The sequence below is a fragment of the Entamoeba nuttalli genome, assembly GCF_000257125.1.
Source record: "Entamoeba nuttalli P19 unplaced genomic scaffold asmbl_8554, whole genome shotgun sequence".
Lineage (NCBI taxonomy): Eukaryota > Evosea > Mastigamoebida > Endamoebidae > Entamoeba > Entamoeba nuttalli.
The window spans coordinates 1-16030 of record NW_008579192.1 but is presented as its reverse complement, the minus strand read 5'-3'; the positions used below and the strand labels follow the sequence as shown (position 1 = coordinate 16030).

The 16030-nt window shown below is 26.1% G+C and overlaps 11 protein-coding genes across 11 annotated transcripts; 3 read left to right on the top strand and 8 right to left on the bottom strand.

Moving 5' to 3' along the window:
- Positions 1-1360: 1360 nt before the first annotated feature.
- On the bottom strand, positions 1361-4309 carry ENU1_186850 (phospholipid-transporting P-type ATPase, putative; the record flags this gene model as incomplete). The annotated part of the gene is made up of 1 exon (XM_008861666.1): positions 1361-4309. One exon carries the CDS (start codon positions 4307-4309, stop codon positions 1361-1363), a length of 2949 nt encoding a protein of 982 aa, XP_008859888.1.
- An 89-nt stretch (positions 4310-4398) lies between these two features.
- Positions 4399-6387, bottom strand: ENU1_186840 (Sec1 family protein; the record flags this gene model as incomplete). Its single annotated transcript, XM_008861665.1, has 1 exon — positions 4399-6387. One exon carries the CDS (start codon positions 6385-6387, stop codon positions 4399-4401), a length of 1989 nt encoding a protein of 662 aa, XP_008859887.1.
- Positions 6388-6528: 141 nt separating this feature from the next.
- Positions 6529-7626, bottom strand: ENU1_186830 (Sec1 family protein; the record flags this gene model as incomplete). Its single annotated transcript, XM_008861664.1, has 1 exon — positions 6529-7626. One exon carries the CDS (start codon positions 7624-7626, stop codon positions 6529-6531), a length of 1098 nt encoding a protein of 365 aa, XP_008859886.1.
- Positions 7627-7741: 115 nt separating this feature from the next.
- On the top strand, positions 7742-8026 carry ENU1_186820 (hypothetical protein; the record flags this gene model as incomplete). Its single annotated transcript, XM_008861663.1, has 1 exon — positions 7742-8026. The coding sequence occupies one exon, from the start codon at positions 7742-7744 to the stop codon at positions 8024-8026; it is 285 nt and encodes a 94-aa protein (XP_008859885.1).
- Positions 8027-8244: 218 nt separating this feature from the next.
- Positions 8245-8424, top strand: ENU1_186810 (hypothetical protein; the record flags this gene model as incomplete). Its single annotated transcript, XM_008861662.1, has 1 exon — positions 8245-8424. One exon carries the CDS (start codon positions 8245-8247, stop codon positions 8422-8424), a length of 180 nt encoding a protein of 59 aa, XP_008859884.1.
- Positions 8425-8521: 97 nt separating this feature from the next.
- On the bottom strand, positions 8522-11209 carry ENU1_186800 (protein kinase, putative; the record flags this gene model as incomplete). Its single annotated transcript, XM_008861661.1, has 1 exon — positions 8522-11209. The coding sequence occupies one exon, from the start codon at positions 11207-11209 to the stop codon at positions 8522-8524; it is 2688 nt and encodes an 895-aa protein (XP_008859883.1).
- Positions 11210-11400: 191 nt separating this feature from the next.
- ENU1_186790 (NADPH-dependent FMN reductase domain containing protein) lies at positions 11401-11979 on the top strand (the record flags this gene model as incomplete). The annotated part of the gene is made up of 1 exon (XM_008861660.1): positions 11401-11979. One exon carries the CDS (start codon positions 11401-11403, stop codon positions 11977-11979), a length of 579 nt encoding a protein of 192 aa, XP_008859882.1.
- Positions 11980-12010: 31 nt separating this feature from the next.
- ENU1_186780 (TBC domain containing protein) lies at positions 12011-12880 on the bottom strand (the record flags this gene model as incomplete). The annotated part of the gene is made up of 1 exon (XM_008861659.1): positions 12011-12880. One exon carries the CDS (start codon positions 12878-12880, stop codon positions 12011-12013), a length of 870 nt encoding a protein of 289 aa, XP_008859881.1.
- Positions 12881-13075: 195 nt separating this feature from the next.
- On the bottom strand, positions 13076-13819 carry ENU1_186770 (hypothetical protein; the record flags this gene model as incomplete). The annotated part of the gene is made up of 1 exon (XM_008861658.1): positions 13076-13819. The coding sequence occupies one exon, from the start codon at positions 13817-13819 to the stop codon at positions 13076-13078; it is 744 nt and encodes a 247-aa protein (XP_008859880.1).
- Positions 13820-13894: 75 nt separating this feature from the next.
- ENU1_186760 (RNA recognition motif (RRM, RBD, or RNP domain) containing protein) lies at positions 13895-14164 on the bottom strand (the record flags this gene model as incomplete). The annotated part of the gene is made up of 1 exon (XM_008861657.1): positions 13895-14164. One exon carries the CDS (start codon positions 14162-14164, stop codon positions 13895-13897), a length of 270 nt encoding a protein of 89 aa, XP_008859879.1.
- Positions 14165-14939: 775 nt separating this feature from the next.
- Positions 14940-15437, bottom strand: ENU1_186750 (Myb family DNA-binding protein, SHAQKYF family protein; the record flags this gene model as incomplete). Its single annotated transcript, XM_008861656.1, has 1 exon — positions 14940-15437. One exon carries the CDS (start codon positions 15435-15437, stop codon positions 14940-14942), a length of 498 nt encoding a protein of 165 aa, XP_008859878.1.
- Positions 15438-16030: the final 593 nt, after the last annotated feature.

Genomic DNA, 16030 nt, shown 5'->3' with positions numbered 1-16030 from the left:
TACTGCGGAGATCACAATCAAACATACTCCACATAGCTACAAGAAGAAGACTCATTGATGGGATTAGTCTCACCTGAGCCATTAACAATAGAAGCTAGTTCTTATTAATACTTAATTAATTGCTTTTTATTTTTGTCATTCATATTGTTATTGTTATGCCATTTACTGGTATTGACATTCATTCTTTTATATGATGTTGAGCCTCTACGTTGTAGTTACTTTTCTTTTCACTACACAATGACACACTCAATAACCATTACAATAATAATTGCTGTATGTTCCAAATTGGAACAGAATCTAGTTATTATGAAAATTAATTAAAAACAAAGAAAAAGAATATTGAGTAATCAACAAATAAATTAAAGCATGTACTACTCCATAAAATTTGTGGTTAACAAATACAAATTAATTTAATAAAGAGAATGATTTTTGAATAAGATGATGTAGTTCTATTAAAATAGGTTTTAGTTGTTGTTTAGTTGTTGTAGAACCAATTTGGTATTGGAAATAACATTCTTGATAAGCACTATTTAGTTGTTGTAAACCAGTTTTTGTGAAAGTCATATTATTACTTTCTTCTTCATTGGTTAATTCTTTATCATCTTCTGAAAAAGACTCTTCAATAATGGTTGTTCCAAAACCTGATAAATCCATTTAACTTAATGATAGATACTACTTCCTTACAATGATTTAGTTCTCACTAACTTTTCTTAATTCCACTGTTCAAACTTTGAAATTTCTTGCTTGTAAATTTCTTAAATTTCCTGATTTTTTTATCATAAAACAAATATCTTTTATTAAGATTTTTCATTCAAAGTTGGTTGATAATATTTATTTTTTTCTTTTTGATTTTTCTAAATACAAATTTTTTTTTTATTATTAATTTATTAGAAATATAGTATTTTTCTCTGTTTTCAAGTTATCCAAACATAAAAAAAAATGCTTTTGAAGAAAGAGTTGAAGTTTACATTTTTTTTTAGTTTAATTGAATATTATTTTATGAATAATAAATAAATTTTTTTTCATGAAAAGTAACAAATAATAAAAATATAATCTTCTTTATGATAAATAGTATTTATTTTATTTCTCTAAATTGAGATGAAAGTTCTACAAAAAAGAAATATGAATATTAAACCAAAGTAGAACAATCGAATTAATTCAATAACACTAAAAATACCACTAATCATTTTTTTAAATTATTTTCCAATATTTTCTTCCAAGAATAACAAATTTGAATCTAATAATATTATTGTTCATTACGTAATACTTATTTTATTAGTATTGCTTGTAACGATTAAACTTGTTATTCATAATATGACTCCAAAACAAAAAAAAAGAAAAATGTTGTGATATAACTTTTCTAATCTTCTTTAACCTTATAGAATTGCGAAGATATTTTCATGAAAAGTGTCATAATTTGAGCATTAAGGAATTTTATTTCTTCATTTTGTTTTTTGATATCTTCAAGACAACGAAGAAAAGTTGGTTTAACTAATGGAACACAAATAATATATAATAAAACAATCCAGAATCGTGGTAAAGAACAAAGATTGAATGCCAACATATACACAGATTCTCCCATAGAAATAAACTTAAAGCCACCAACAAATCCATAAAAAACATACCACCCAAAGAATAATAATATTGATAAAATCATTGATATATAAAATGGCCATACAAAAGTATGAGAATGTGTTGCAAGATGAAAACATGAAACTATAACAATAGCACCATAAATAGTAAATCCAAGTCCATCCATCCCAATCTCTCCAAACCCAATATCACCACTTAATAAATATTTTCCACAAAAGAATATTATCATTGATTCTATTACTCCATCAATAAACCATAATAATACTGTTTTTAAAGTATATATAGAATTTACAGTTAAATATAATTCTGGTCTACTTATTAATTCATATGAACTATAGTCTTTATCAAATGTAGCAACAACCATTGGTAATAATATTGAAAATAAAATATTAAACATTACCAAACTCCATCTTTCATATATAGAGGTTCCTGAAAACCCAGAAAAGAATGCAAAATAAAATTGTGTAATAAATAATAATATACTCCTATATAATGTGTGTGATGTAAATATCCCAATTCTATTAAATGAATACCTTCCATGAACTAATAATAACTTAACAATATCTCTAAATTTTTCAATGGAAAAATCAGCTGCTCTTGCAGCTGACATTCCTTCTTTACCTGTAATTCCTATTCCAACATTTGCTGTTCTAATCATAGAAACATCATTACAACCATCTCCAATACTTAATGTAGAAATCATTGTTTCTTGTTGATGAAGATAATTATTAATAACATTAACAACATTAGATTTATCATTAGGCGTACATCTATATACACAAACCCCAGAAGATGAAATTATTTTGTTAATAATTTCTTCTTTATTATTCTTAAGCATTAAACTCATTTCCTTTCCACTTATTATAAATTCATTTTCTTCTTCTTTCTTACTTAGTATATGTGCATTTCTTGCAATTGTAACAGCTGTTTCTTTCATATCGCCAGTAAGCATACTAATAACAATTCCTGCTTTCTTTAATATTTCAATACTTTCTATAACTCCCTCTTGTAATTCATCTTCAACAGCAGTACATCCTAATATTATTAATTCTTTTTCTAAGCTTTCCATTTTTCCAGTTTCATTAATTTTATTAATATTTTGTATTTCTTCTTTCTTTAATTCTCTACCAGCAATAACTAATATTCTCAAACCTTCTTCCGCATATTCTTTACATTTCTTTTCAACTTTTTCATTTTTATCTTGGCAATTTCTTTGAACAATTCCATTTGCTCCTTTCATAAATACCCATCCTTTATCGTTCTGTATTAAAACAACTGACATTCTTTTTCTTTCAGAACTAAATGGAATTATATAATATTTAAATGTTCCTTCACTTGTTATTATTTCTTCTGAATTTCTTTCTTTAAATTCTACTCCAAATTCTTTTGCAACATTAACTAATATTTCTTCATCAGCTGATGAAGCACTGTACCCTTTATCAGTTTTATCAGCTGTATGACATGTTGATAAACATCTTAAGAACCATTGTTCTTTTTGATTAGCATTATCAAAAGAAAATGAAGTAGTAAATTCATTACCATCAATAAAGCATTTCTTAAATCTCATTTCATTTTTTGTTAATGTTCCTGTTTTATCAGCAAATATAAATTTAACTGTTCCAAGTTCTTCAACTAAATTTGTATTTCTACACCTTGCATTTACTGAATGTTTAATATCCCCATCATTTTCAATAAAGAATGCTTGAATTAATTTAATAATTTCAAGACATACATATAATGAAATTGGTACAAGATTATTATAAAGAATTATAAATGTAAAAAATATCCAAAAGTATGACAATTTATCATTCGTTCCATCATCATTAAGATACCATAATTCAAATTCCCAATTCCATTTAAAAAACCCAATTGTACTAATACTTGATAATATAATTGCTAAAGTAAACATTACTAAAACAAGTTTATTTGTTTGTAATTCCATTCTTGATCTTTTTAAAGTGGCATCTTTTCCATTTAATATTTGTTTTGTTTCACTTCCTACATACAAACAAATCATTTCAATTTCATCTACTCTTTTTAATTTACTTCCTCTTAATAAACATTGTTTTTCATTTAACCGTTCTACATCATTAAACTGATTAACAACCATTCCTTCAAAATTAGTTAATTCTAAAGAAGGATCATTATAATAAATATCTATTTTTTCATCTAATTCTTTTGATTCTTTAAATGTACTACAACAATATTTACTCTTTAAATTAGTTTCTCCATCTAATTGACTTGTTTCTACAAATAATTCCCCATTTTTATTACTACTTGATATTACAATACCATCACATGGAATAGTTTCTTCTTTTTTAATAATTAAATGATCTCCAACAGCAACGTCTTTCCATTTTATTTCAATGACCTCATTATTTGTAATTTTTCTCAGTGTTGTTCTGTTATTTTCTCTTTGATCATCTCTATGTCTTCTAAGGTCTTCATAAATCTCTTTTATCCCAGAAAATATTAACACAACACAAAGAGGAAATAAAGTAGTATATCTCCCTGTTGGTGATAGTCCTGGAATTAATTGTAAACAAGAGATAAACAAGAAATAAACATTTGCTAATTTTCTAAATTGTTCATATAAAAAATATGGAATAAAACTATATATTGTATATTTTGATGTATGAATACCATTAGATAATGTCTCATTTCTATTTCCATTATGAAGAATTCTTTGAAATTGATGTGATGGTTCAAATGACATTTAAAATTTTCTTCTTATTTATAAGTTTAGTTTATTATTAAAAAAAAACCCTAAAACAACACTTTATTTGTGTGAAAAAATTTTTAATTTCAATTGAATATTCTCATTTCTTTTTCAGCTGATTGAATGAATTGGTTAATCATAGAATTATTCTTACGAATAATATGAGTTGAACCAATAATTATTGGCCTTCCAAGTTTTTGTGATAAACTTCTTAAACTAGCAATTTCACCAAATGTAATTCCTCCAACAACAAATACAACAATTTTCTTTGAACCTCCTTCAATTGTTTCTTTAATATTAGTGATTTTCATTTGTTCTTCTTCTGTTAAAATATCATTTAAATTTTTAGAAGTTAATTTACTAACTCCTTTTAATGCAGCTCCAAGAACACCTTTTTGATTAGAAGATTCTTCAGTTTCTTGAGGACAAATAATATTTTCTAATGATTTTACTATTAATGGAGTATAACCTCCATAAAAACTTGATCCATTTTCTTTTTCATATAATTTTAATGCTGAATTTAAAGCAGTAAAGGTTCTTGATTTCTCTCCTGTTTTCTTTAATATTCCAGCCATTTCCATTTTTGACCAAATGTTTAATTCTTCAATTCCACAATATTGGATAAAGAACTTCTTTACTTCATCATATAAATCAGGTTTAATACCATCATACCCAGCACATAATATTGCTAATTGTTTTAATGCTTCTTCATGTTTTCCAAGTAATAATAATTCTTCTATTGGACCAGCAAGGTCTTGTTTAAATAATCCAGCAATTTGTTTAGCTGAAGAAAATACATAATCAAAAAATTGGAATTGTTTTTCTTGTAATTCTAAATTATCATAAGTATTAACATATGAAATAATTGATTGATGAATTTGTGGATGTATTGTAGCAAATGCTAAACACATATTAAAATGAGTTGTCATTTCTAATTTCTTAGAAATAGACTTTTCTTGTTGAGTAAGTTCTTGTAACTCTTTTGTTGCTTTAATTTTATCATTTAATACTGTTCGAATATCATTGAAATTAGCTTTACTAATTTCATTATACCAATTACCATGTAATGTAATAAATGCATTTTTCTTTTCACTGAGTACTTTATAAGCAACATCTGAGTCTTTTGAACTTCCAAAAACTTTATCATATATACTTAAATTTACATTAACAGTAGTACAATCATCATTTATTCCATATACTTCATCAATTAATGATTCATAATTATTAGCAATTAATTCAGGAGTTAATAAATCAAATGTTCTATCAACAATATAAACAAAGTCTACTTCTTTATTAAATTCATTATTTGGTCGTTTAATATTCATCATCTCAGCAAGTTGATGTGAATATTGTCCACGACTAAATACCTTTGGAAAATAACCAAATCGTTTTTGGAATGTATTTAATGATGAATAAATTTCATTCAATATTCCAACATCTCGTTCACCAAATAATCGTACAAATGCATTATCATCTTGTAAACTGAAGACATCGTCTTGAATAACTGCAACAGGAATATCTATTTTACCTAATCTAAATGATGTCTTAAAAGGATCCAATAATTTACCATCAAATGGTGTAAATTTAGGCATTCTGAAAAAGAAAAAGTTTTCTGGTGTCATTACATATGAATCATTTGCTATTTCATTAAATTTCTCTAATGATTTATTCATAAAGTTTAATGCATGAGTTGCTGCTTCTGTTGTTGATTCAACAATAACAAAATATGCTAATGTCTTTCTAAAAAATGTTCGTGTGAAACTTTCAACGTTATAATCTTCATAGCATATCATATCAGTAATATTGTAATTATCATCTTGAAGGTATTGACCACCAATAAGTTCCATCATCATAAAAGAGTGTCTATCACAAACTATAATTTTTTTCTTTGGGTGATTTAAAGGAAGTGTTTTAAGTAATGTTTCTGTTGTAAAATCTTGATAATTTTTAAGTAAGTCATTTGTTTGTGGTCGTGTAATAAGTTGTAATGTTGGAAGAAAGATAGTTTGAAAGTGAGTTCCTAATTTACTTTGAATACCTGTTTGTTGGGTTTTGACCTTTTGTTGTTGTGCCATTAAGGATAATCTTCTTTTTCAAGATCTATTTAATAGTTTAATTATAATTTTAAGTATTATTTTTTTAAGAAGAGAAATTATTTTCAAGTTCAACAGAAAAAGAAAAAAGAATAACACAAATTAAGTGAATTATTGTGTTAGTCAATGTGCAGCTTCATATAGTAAAAAGCACAACACGCCAAAAACAATATAATAATTCCCAAAATGATAAATCCATCTAAAAGGTAAGTCATATTTAAAAAAAAGAGAAAGAAAGAAAAAATACAAACATGGTTTATTTGTTATTGGTGTTACAACAAAATTATAATCTAAAGAAACTGTTGCTACTGTTTGTTTAAAATCAATAGTTGTAGCAGGAATAACAAATGAATGATGTTTTTTGATAGATAATACTTTATAATTTAATAAAGAAATTACAACTACTGTTCCATCTGAACATCCTACACTAGCTAATGTTCTTGCTCGTTCAGTAGCAATTGGAGAAGAAATTTGAGATTTACATAAGTATAAAGTTTTTTTTAATGTAAAAGTGTATGAGTCAAGAACAAGTAAATATGATGGATTGGATTTTTTCATTAATCCAAGAATTGCTTCATCTCCATTATAACTAATTATACAACCCCAGAAAAGTGCATTATCCCATTTTTTATTTAAATCTTCAGGATAAATACTTTTTAACACCTCACCTGAATCAGTGTCATAAACAGTTAATTTTCTATTATGAGACGTAACAAATAATCTATTCTTATGAGCTGAAATACACATACCATTAACATCTTTTCCTGTTTCTTTTTGTAACAATTTAACTAATTCTAATTTTTTATTCTCTAAATGATATTTTTGAACAACACCATTACTCCATCCAACAAACAATGACTGTGTTTTTTTAGTATATTTCATAACTTTAACTTCAATCATCTCATCTTCAGCATTTTCTACATCTAATCCTTGTAACTTATTTTGAATTTCTAATTCTTCATTAGCAATATAAATATATTCATTAGCAGAATAAATAATAAGTCTTTTGTCTGTTTCTTTTGGGTCTTTAATAGAAATGATACATGAAATTGATGAATCTCCTGTATCATAAAACTTTGGTTTTCCTCCAAGTTGTGGAATCTTCATTATACCATTTTTAATACCACTTTTACAACTTCCACCTCCACCTGCAGCAAAGTAATTTGTATTGTCTCGAGTTAATGCAAATAAAGGAATTTGACAATTAATACGTTCAGTCATGACAAATGTACTTTTAAGTTCTATTTCATTAAGTAATAAAATAGTGTTATATAAAACGAAAATAGAATAAAAAAAGTTAAAACAAAGAAAAGTGAAAAACAATAATCAGACAAATATGCAAGGAGGTTATTTCCACAATCCATCAAATTATCCACCACCAAAAGCACCTCAAGAACCATATTCTAATCATCAATATATGTATAGGCATCAACAAATGCAACAGAATAATAATTATAATAATTATCCAACAGGAGCAAGATATGCAGCTCCAGTTGTAAGAGAACAACCACCTCCACCACTTGCATCACGAGATTTTAGAAATCAAATAACCGATAAAAGTGGATATGTAGAATGTTTGTTACAAAAACTTAAGAAGAAAATGAAAGTATTTATCATTTAGTGAAATCAAATGTAATTATTTTTACAAATATCCCACCAGACCAACAACAACAAAAAGACTTTTTATCAAATTATATTCCAAAATATATCTGTGAGTCATATTTACCAGCATACAAAATTGAAGTTGTTTATATTGCTGATAGAAAGACTGCTGAAGGAATTATGGTACATTTTAAAAAAGGGTTTGAAGGAAAGGATAATAGAGAAGCATATTGGGGAATGGAATATTGGATGAAACAATCAATCTTTGATAATGAAAATGGCATTTGTAAAATACCAGTAAAACATATTCCTCCAACAGTACATGTAAAGTCAGATGGTTCTTATGAATATATTTATTCAAGAGAACAAAGAAGATTAGATGACAGGAGAGATAGAAGAGATGACTATCATTATTAATTCATTTGGTTCATTTTTTATAAAAAGAAAAAAAAAGAAAAACACCTTAAAAAATATTTTTATTTTTTGAAAGTAATTTACTTTAAATAAACCTCTTTTAAAGTGAGTCGAGAAGTGAAGCAGCTAAATCATCAGCAGCGTTTGCTTCACTTGTTTCAATGGGAGTTGGACTTGGCACTTTTTCTGGTTCATTAGTAAGACTAACAGAAGTAGTTGGAATAGGTTGTGATGGAGTTGTATTTTCATCTCCAAGTAAAGAACCAACAATATCATTTGACATATCAATCACTGTTTGTTGACTTTCTTCTAATTCTTTTTCACTATTCATTAATGTGTCAATAACTTCATTGATTTTACACCTCTTTTCAGGACTTTGATCCCACATTTTAGGAATGATTGAAGCAGTAGTTGGTGGAATATTATTTGATATTTCAACTCTCTTTCCTTTATTAACAAATTCAAGAACTTCCCAAGAACTTCCTAACATAGAATATGGACATTTTCTATCAAAAGCTTCTACAATAACAATTGCTAATGAATAAATATCGTAAGCTGAAGTTATTTCTTTATTATTAATTCCTTCAGGAGCAAAATAAATTTCTTGTCCAATTTGTTGATTTAATTGAGCTGCTTGTTTACTTCCAATTAATTCATTTGGTAAATCATAGTCAGTTAATTTAGCACATATTTTCATTGAATAATCAGTAGAAAAAATGATAATATTTTCTGGTTTAATATCTCTATGAATAATATCTCTTTGATGAAGATATTGAATACCTTGTGCAGCATTAAGTAAACATCTCCAAATTAATTGTTTAGGAGATTCTTTCATTGAATAAATATTTTTTAAATTACCTATGATAGAATATTCATTAATAAGACAATTATTTTGTGGAGCAATACAAGCAAAAGAGATTGGTAATAAATATTCATTTTCTAGTTTAATTAATGAATTAATTTTATTTCTAAAAACATTCATTAATTCTTCATTAAATTCAGTAGTAAACTTTTTCATTGCATATGATTTATCTTTATAGTTAATTAATAAAGTCTCTGAATTAGGACCATTATCAATTTTTTTACTTATAAGAACATCCTTGTAATCAATAAATACACTCTCTTCGGTTGATACATTAATTGTAACATAAACAAATTTAGGTTCTTCATTTCCTTCTTCTGTAATTGCAAATGCAATAATATCATCATCATTACATGAACAGGTACAAAGGAAAGTAATAGTAAACCGAACAGTTCCTTGTTCTCCAGCATTAATAGACATATTATTAACATTAGTTTGAATATTAAATTTGTAACTTGTTGGTAATGAAATATCAAATTGTTTATTAACAGTAGAATTATTTGTGATTGTAAGACTTTGTTCTAATGTACGATTAATTGGAGCTTTGTTACCATCTTCATAACCAAATGTCAATACTTCAGTAGAGAATGTAAATGGAAGTTCTTCTAAAGGAGTAAAAGGATAAGATTGACCATCAATAGTGAAGCTTTTAGCATGTTTTCTACTCCATTTTTTATATAAAACACTAATCAACGCAATAATTAAAATAAGAATAAAAATACAAATAACAGCAATAATAATTGATGAAACACCACCAATTTGTTTTAAACATGTTTTCATATAAGAATTATAATAATATCCTGGAGCACAATAACATAATGTTCCTGTACAATATTGAGCAGTGATTTTTGATACATCAACTTTTACTGTAGTAGCACTTCCATTAAGAAGAATATTTGTTTTACCACCATAATAAAGTGTTTTTGAATCCATAGCAACAGAATATCCCATATAGTCATATGAACTATTTGAAACTAAACTATATATTAACTTAAATCTGTCTTTTGTACTTACTAAATAATTATCAAAATATACTGAAACTGCACCTCCTCTTTGAATACTTCCAACAGAATAACCAAATCCACCAATGACCAAGAAACTATTATAAGTTGACATCATAGGAACATATTGAGTATTAATTGGATTAACAAATTGTTTTGGATTAATAAATACATTATCAATGAATGTTGGATAAGCATAGTTGTTAGGTGAATTTACTTGAATTTTATTTTTATCAGAAATGACACTATAAACAACATCATATTCATTAATAATAGACATATCATAATTAAAAGTAATTGAACTATTGTCTTTAATTTCAAAATTAGTATAAAATGATAATTTACCTCCTTGATTTAAAGTATATAATTCTACATCTCCTCCTCCTCTAACCATTAAATAAGAATATCCATATGATGAAAAATTACCACATGGATGTTTTGTAGAATCTACTACATTAAAGCTTTCATTAAATACTGTTAATCCATTATTTTGACAAAGAACAATAAATACTTCTGGTTTATATGAAACAAATTCTTTTGTAATAACAGTCATTGGTGAATATGAATCAATATTACTTAATGGATAACTATGTGAAATTACTCCAGAAATAGTAGAATTAAGATCAAAAACATCAACATTTCCATTATTTAAAACATACATATTATTCTTTGCAAATCCAATTTGCAAACGTTTTAATTCACTGGTTTGATATTGGTATTTTTTTGATTCTTTTTCTCCATCAACTACAATTGTAATTGAATTTCCTGATGACTTACTTCTATAAGCATAAACATTAGAGATATATTGTGGAATATTATTGTGCTGAACGTCAATAATAACATATTCTTTATCATTTAAAGTAAAGTCAACCTTCTCTAATCCAGCTGCTAAACCATAACAAATGAAAAGAAGATACAACATCATTTTCTTTTTCTAAGTTCTTAGTTTTTTATTAGTTCTAGTTGACCTATTTTTAAATTTTTTCAGTTAGAATTACTAGTTTTTTCGTTTGTTGTTTTGTTACTTATTTCTATTTTTATTTTCATGTTTGATCAAATCTTTTTGTTTGGGTTCTACTTAGTAATCATCTTTTTAACTTATTCAATAAAGGTTATATGAACGAAAGACTAAACTTACCTAAAGTTCTTATTATTAATGGAAGTCCTCGATTAAATGGAACAACTTTTTTAATGCTTAATTTGATAAAACAAGAATTAGAAAGAGAAGACATTATAACAACATTTTTCCAATTAGGAGGCAAAGAAATAAAACCATGTAAAGCATATCAAACATGTAAAAAGAGTAAAACATGTTTACAAGGAAATCCTCTAGTTAATGAACTTATTAAAAAAATGAAAGAATCTGATGGAATAGTAATTGGAAGTCCAACCTATTTTTATGACGTTCCAATAGAAGTAAAAGGAGTGATGAATCTTTGTGGATTAATTCTTTCAACCCAATTAGAAAGAAAGGTAGGAGTTGCAGTTGTTGTACCATATAAAGGAGGTTCAATTTATGTATATGATACAATCAATCATTGGTTTTGTTCAAACAATATGTTTATCGTTGGATCATCACATTTTATTGATAGACATATTAATGAAACAACAAAAGAAAGAGAAACAGAAAATAAAAAGATGATAATACGATTGTCAAAGAATCTTTCAAATTTATTATATCAACTCAAAAAATAAGAATAGAATGTAATAAAAAAAAATTTAATATTTATTCAAAAAACTTCTTGAAACATTGTTCTTCAGAAGTAATTTCTTTCCAATCTTTAAAAGGATTTAAGTCCAATGAAACAGTATGTTGTTTAACTAATTTTTGTAAGTCACAAGGAATGGCTTGACTAAATGATTCTGCTAATAAAATTAATTTTTTAGCTTGTAAAGAAGGTAAGTCTTTGAGTATTGCTGATGGATTAGGAACTTGAAGAAGAATTTTTCTACAAGAAACTAATTGTGCTAAAGTTATATAAACAACATTAAAACAACCTTTTGCAAAATAATAATCCCAAAGAATTAAAGCTTCATTTAAAGGAGAAGTATTTGAACTAAGCCCATTAAAACAAGGCATAAGAACAATTGGATTACTTCGAGAAGAATAGAAATGTGAATAAAGAATTGGATCAATATATTTCATACAATCAAAAACTAACTTACAACCCCACCAAACTCCATAATATTTACCATTTTTACCATAATAAGTTGGTAATAATTGTAAAATCATCTTTTTTGTACAATAATATGAATCTAACTCTGGCATAACTGCAAGAAACATTCCTGCAATTAAGTTCATCCCTTGAAGATAAGTAACATCCTCACTCCCTATAGCTGCACATACATGATTTAATAGTCGAACTATTTTATCACTACATTTACGTTGTTCATAAATATCATCATGTCTAAAAGTTCTACTATAATCCTTAAAAATATTTTCCCATTTCGCATCATCAGTTTTTCCAGAATCACAATATTCAAATGAATCAATCTTATAAATACCTAATAAAATTTTCCATACTTTCCCTCTTATAGAAATCTTTTCACATTGGTCATCTATTGGCATGTCTTGTGTCATTACTGCCCTTCTCATTTTTTGAATTTGGATTATATAATTTTCTCGTGTTGGAACAGTTATTTTTTCTTCTATTAGTTGTTTGATTAGGTTCTGTTGTTGGTCCATCTCAGATGAATCAATTATCTTTTTTCTTTAATTTTTTTTTAGTTTTTTTTACTAATAAATATAGAATTTGTCCTAAGTGTAAGTCACATAATTTAATTAAAAATGCTATTCAATTAATTGAAGAAAATAAGTAAGTTCATAAGAGCGTTGATGATTGGGACCAATAAGAATAAGAGAATTGTTCATCTTTACTTTAATAAATGAAACGTTTTCTCTTTTGGTAATAATAAATTCAAGATAAGTTGTTGGTGTTGGAAATTCTAATTGTTCTTTTTCAAGGAGTAACTGAAGAAACAAAATTATCTCTTCGTTTGCAATGACAAAGTGATTGTTCTTTTTATTTGACATTGAACAATATATATCCTTACATAAAAATGTAATTTCTTTAAAGTATTGAATAAAAGGACTAAGGTATTTAATAATATCTTCTCTAGGAAGAATTGACTGGATTAAAAATAAATAAAATTGTTGTAACTCTGCTTTCTCTTTAAATCTTTTTTGTGAGAAGATTAATTGTTTTAAAGAAGAGAATGTAACATTCGAAGTAAAACGTTCAATAATTTCTTTTATTCCTTTGTTTTGGTTGATTATGGTGTTAAGTGGTTCCTCTTTAATTTCTTGAAACGAAATGAGTGTTTCGTTTTGAGTTGAGATATATTTCTTAATATTTTTAAGTTCTTGGATACATTGTTCATTATTTTGTATTCCTATCTCAAATGAAGACGTTTGAAGAATTTGTTTTATTTCTTCATTCCATTTGGATGAGACAATTATTGTTCCTTCAATTCTTTCTTCTTTCCTAAGACATTGACCAAGTGAAATGATGAAGAAAAAGTAAATCAAATTCATTTCATTTTTCTAGTTCATATTATATTCTCTTTTCCTTCTATTCAGCTTAACCAAAAAAATGGAATATAAAACATTTTAATGATTCATAAAAACGAAATCAGCTTCTAAACGATGACCCAAGAGTGACTTACCATCAATTTCATTTATACACTTTTCTGCTTGCTCTTTTGATTTAAATAAGACAATAGCATATTTTTGTGTTGGACAACTTTTTCTTTCATACAAAAGTAATGAAGTAATTTTACCAAATTCAATCAAAAAATCTTTTAAATCATCTTTTTCAATCATTGGACTTATCCCCCTAATAAAAACACTCCACGCTTCTTTTGATTTATTTTCGTTCATAAATAAATACACTTCTAAGTTCAGGTTTATTTCTTTTAATTAAAAACTATGTTTATATAATAAAATAGTTATAAATTAATATTAAAAATCCATAGATTAAATGAACCAACTTCCAAAATAAATCTAGAAAGACATATTATTCCTAATGTATGAACCCTTGTTTTATTTACCTTTCTTTATTAGAAAAAAAGCATGAATTCAACTTAGTAAACAATAAATGCTTAATAAAACAAACAAAATAGTCATTCTTTCATTTTTTTAATCCTTTTGAATAAACATCTCATTAACATGAGAATATTGTAAATCAATAAAGGTGTGGGAAGTTTATTATTGTGTTAAAGAAGAAGAATGAGAAATGACTTAAATATAAGGGGGGTATTGATTATTTTGCTTTATTTTAATTTCATTTGGAGTGAGAGAAGATTCCATATTAAGTTGATGTGAATCAATTATTTAGTAAGAAAGATAGTATTGATTATTTACAATTTCTATAGGACTTACTTGAAATAAATTATCACTTGATAATAACTGGTTTGAACAGAACTATTATTGTTAGAAATAATTTTATTTATACAACAATTATTTGATTGATTCAGTATAAGCAAAGAACTAAGAGATGTATGGTTTGTTGTCATATCAATTAGAACCTTTATGAACAACCCCCTAATTTTTTAATAAACTTAAACTCTAATTAATTTCCTTAAATCAATCATTTTATTGGTTAATAATTTTTTGAGGTATAAAATAAGAAATTCATGAAAAGAGAGAAACATATTTAATCAGTATAAATTGGGTGGAAGATTGTAGTTGAATGTTCGTCATTCATTGGTGATAAGCTCATCTTTGGAGAATTATTATCTGAAAATGAAGTTACAGTAAATTCACTTGGAGCAGCAGGTGAAAATGCAGAAAGTGAATTTCTTCTTTTTATTGATGGACTTTTGTCATGAGGAAATTCAGAAGAATTTGGAGAGATACTACGAGAAGAAGAACTACTATTATTTTGTTTTACTTGTTTTAAGAAATATTTTTGAGCATGACTTCTAATTTGAACTACTGTCTTAGTTTTAACATGTCCCTCTATTCGTTTCCAATCTTTGTGGTACAAAGAAAGTCCTTCAACAAATAAGGCATGTTCTTCATTTGTCCAAACTTCTCTCTTTTTTGTAATTGTATATTGTTTTCTTTTTTTTCTCATTGGAGAAAAGGTTTGGTTTGGAGATATCTGATACACACTTTCTGATGAATTTAATTGACAACAGTGAAGGGACATAATGACTTTCAAGTTCTATCCTTCTGTTTTTTCTTTTTTCTGCTCAAATCTTCTATTTCAGTTTTATTTTCTACAATCACAAATCTTTCTCTTCAGAGTTTTATTGATTTTTTTTCCTCTTTATCAGTCATCATTTTCTTTTCTTTTCTTATCTTCTCTTTAATCTTATCTTATCTCTTTTTGGTATTTATCTTCAACTTTTGACGTAAAACAACAAGTGTGAAAATTTGGATTTTTTTGTTTGTCGTTGTTCTTAATTTAGATACCAAAATTTCAAAAAAATGTTAAACCATTTTAAACTTAATAATAACAGACTATTGTTAAATGTAAAACAAGACTAATTGCGAAAAAAAATACTATCTTATCTGTTGTCGACACCACAAAATTTTTTATCTTTAAAAAAATCCTTTTAACTAATTTTTTTGTAATTTTAAAGATTTCCATCCCTTTTTCACAAACTTCTTCTACGAACTTTCCTTCCTCAAATCCTGAAAATAAAGTTTTCACAAAAACTAAATACAAAGCACCATTATACACAACTATTTTTTTAATCCAGAAATGTCACTCCATCCACAAAAAATATTTGAACATTT